We start from the raw sequence: 2,302 nt of genomic DNA on the forward strand, positions 1-2,302 counted from the left end.
TTAGCCAAACAGAATGTTTCGCGAGTATTTCGTGGGAAGGCGTTACCGGCGAGACACTCGCGAAATCCTCCATGCTAGCATGACTCTTCACCTTCCAGTCATATGCTCTACACGTGGCTCTTTCGTAGGATAGCTTCTCGTGAGGCACTCGCAAAATCCACTTCTTCATCATTTTAAGCTTGAGTCTTCACACTCTCTCACACTCATCTCTTACAATTAAAAACCCACATAAATACAACGAAATGATTGAAGAAATTACAATCAAATTTGGCACGGAATTAAAGCCAGCACAAAATAGTTGTAAATTACAACTTGGGTATGATGTTTGGGGTTCCTTTGCTAAGCCTACTTAAGAGGGTTTGGGGTATTTTCTTACTATTGTGGATGATGCCACTAGATCAACATGGGTATGACTCATGAAAACTAAGTTTGAAACTAGACCCTTTTTTATCTCCTTTTATAAAATGATATGTACATAGTTTCACACAAACATTAAGGTCATTAGAACTAACAATGCTCAAGAATATTTCTTAAAAGATTTTTTTACTGCTCATGGTATTATTTGTTAGCACTCCTATTTTACAACTCCACAACAAAACTCAATTACAGAGAGAAAACGTGAACATATTCTGAGCATGGCTAGAGCACTTAAGTTTCAGTCTAATGTACCTCTCTATCTATGGGGTGATTGTGTTCTTACTGTTGTACATATCATCAATAGGTTGCCTTCACCTATTTTGCAAAACAAGTCACCTTTTGAGAAACTATATCGTAAGCTTCCTTCCTATGATCAAAAGTAAAGGCAAAACAAGTCACTTGTTTTGCCTCTACTTTTGGTGTTAAGGGTTACAAGTTGCTTAATTTAGTTTTCAAGAAAATATTTGTTTCCAGGGATGTGATTTTCCATGAAACAATTTTTTCTTTCATTTCTTTAGCCTATTCTTTTTCTCCTTATTCAAATATCTCATAACCTTATCTTTTCCCACATGTGGCTTCACCCCCAGATTCTCTATTTCCTTTTGTTTTTCCATCTGTTGGTTCTTATCTTGTTCCATCTTCATCTTTTCTTGCCATTGAGCTTATTCCATCTTTCACCCCTTCTAACACTAATCTTATTACTCCAGTTGAGACTGTTCTTGTAGCTGATCCCATTCCTCCAGTTGCTATTGTTCCACTTGTAATTCCAACTTCTTTTGTTCCAACTCCTTCTACAGATGATGTAGCACCTGCATCTCTTTCCATTGTTGATTTTGTAGAACCTGTGACATCAAATCCATTGATAAGGAGATCTCATAGGATTATTAAGCCTCCATCTTATTTGCAATCATACAAGTGCAGCTCCAATGCTTGTGATAAGTTTGCTCATTCTAATCCTGCCAACAACTTTTGCCTTTACCCAACCAAGTCAAGTACACAATATCCTTTATCCAATTATCTTGATTCCTCAAAATTATCCCCATCTAATGCCCATTTTTGTTCCCTTATTACCGATGTTATTAAGCCCAAGTTTTATCATGAGGCTGTTAATGACCCTAGGTGGCAGGAGGCAATGTATGTTGAAATTGCTGCCTTGGAGGCTAACCATACTTGGACCCTCACTCCTTTATCTCCAAATAAGAAATCAATTTGTTGCAAGTGGGTGTGCAAAGTGAAGTACAAATTAGATGGGTCTGTTGAGAGATACAAAGCCAAGCTGGTTGCTAAGGGCTTTACTCAACAAGAAGGTCTTGATTTCACAGAGACCTTTTCTCTTGTGGCAAAAATGGCTACTGTCAAGACATTACTTGCTATTTCTGCTGTGAGAGGTTAAAGCTTGACTCAGCTTGATGTGAATAATACATTTCTTCATGGTGAGCTCTATGAATAGGTCTACATGCAGCTTCCTCAGGGCTTTCACAGTAAGCGAAAGTTGGTTTGCAAGCTTAACAAGTCCTTATATGGGCTCAAGCAAGCTTCAAGGTAGTGGTACTCCAACACCATTTTGAAGTATGGTTTTAGACAGTCTAAATCATATTATCCTAAAACGTTATAGACATCTTATCCACCCATGCCCCAAGATTTCCTTTATTATTATGATTATTATTATTATTATTATTATTATTATTATTATTATTTATCTGTATTATTATTTAATGGGCTTCTCCTGTTTGAAATACTCATTTTCAAGGTTCAAAAAATACCCATAAACTTTATGTTTAAGTAGAGACAAAACTTAGAGACAACTAGATTAAAATACATTTCTAACTCCCACATAGAACACTTCCTACAACCACTCTCCTACTAACCCACCCCTTCAATAGTG

The 2,302-nt window shown here is 36.7% G+C and overlaps 1 protein-coding gene across 1 annotated transcript; it reads left to right on the top strand.

The window, feature by feature from the left end:
- The first annotated feature begins 635 nt into the window (after positions 1-635).
- On the top strand, positions 636-1,810 carry LOC142639628 (uncharacterized). The gene is made up of 2 exons (XM_075813778.1): positions 636-771; positions 1,005-1,810. The coding sequence occupies exons 1-2, from the start codon at positions 636-638 to the stop codon at positions 1,808-1,810; spliced, it is 942 nt and encodes a 313-aa protein (XP_075669893.1).
- Positions 1,811-2,302: the final 492 nt, after the last annotated feature.

The sequence above is a fragment of the Castanea sativa genome, chromosome 6, assembly GCF_040712315.1.
Source record: "Castanea sativa cultivar Marrone di Chiusa Pesio chromosome 6, ASM4071231v1".
Classification (NCBI taxonomy): Eukaryota; Viridiplantae; Streptophyta; class Magnoliopsida; order Fagales; family Fagaceae; genus Castanea; species Castanea sativa.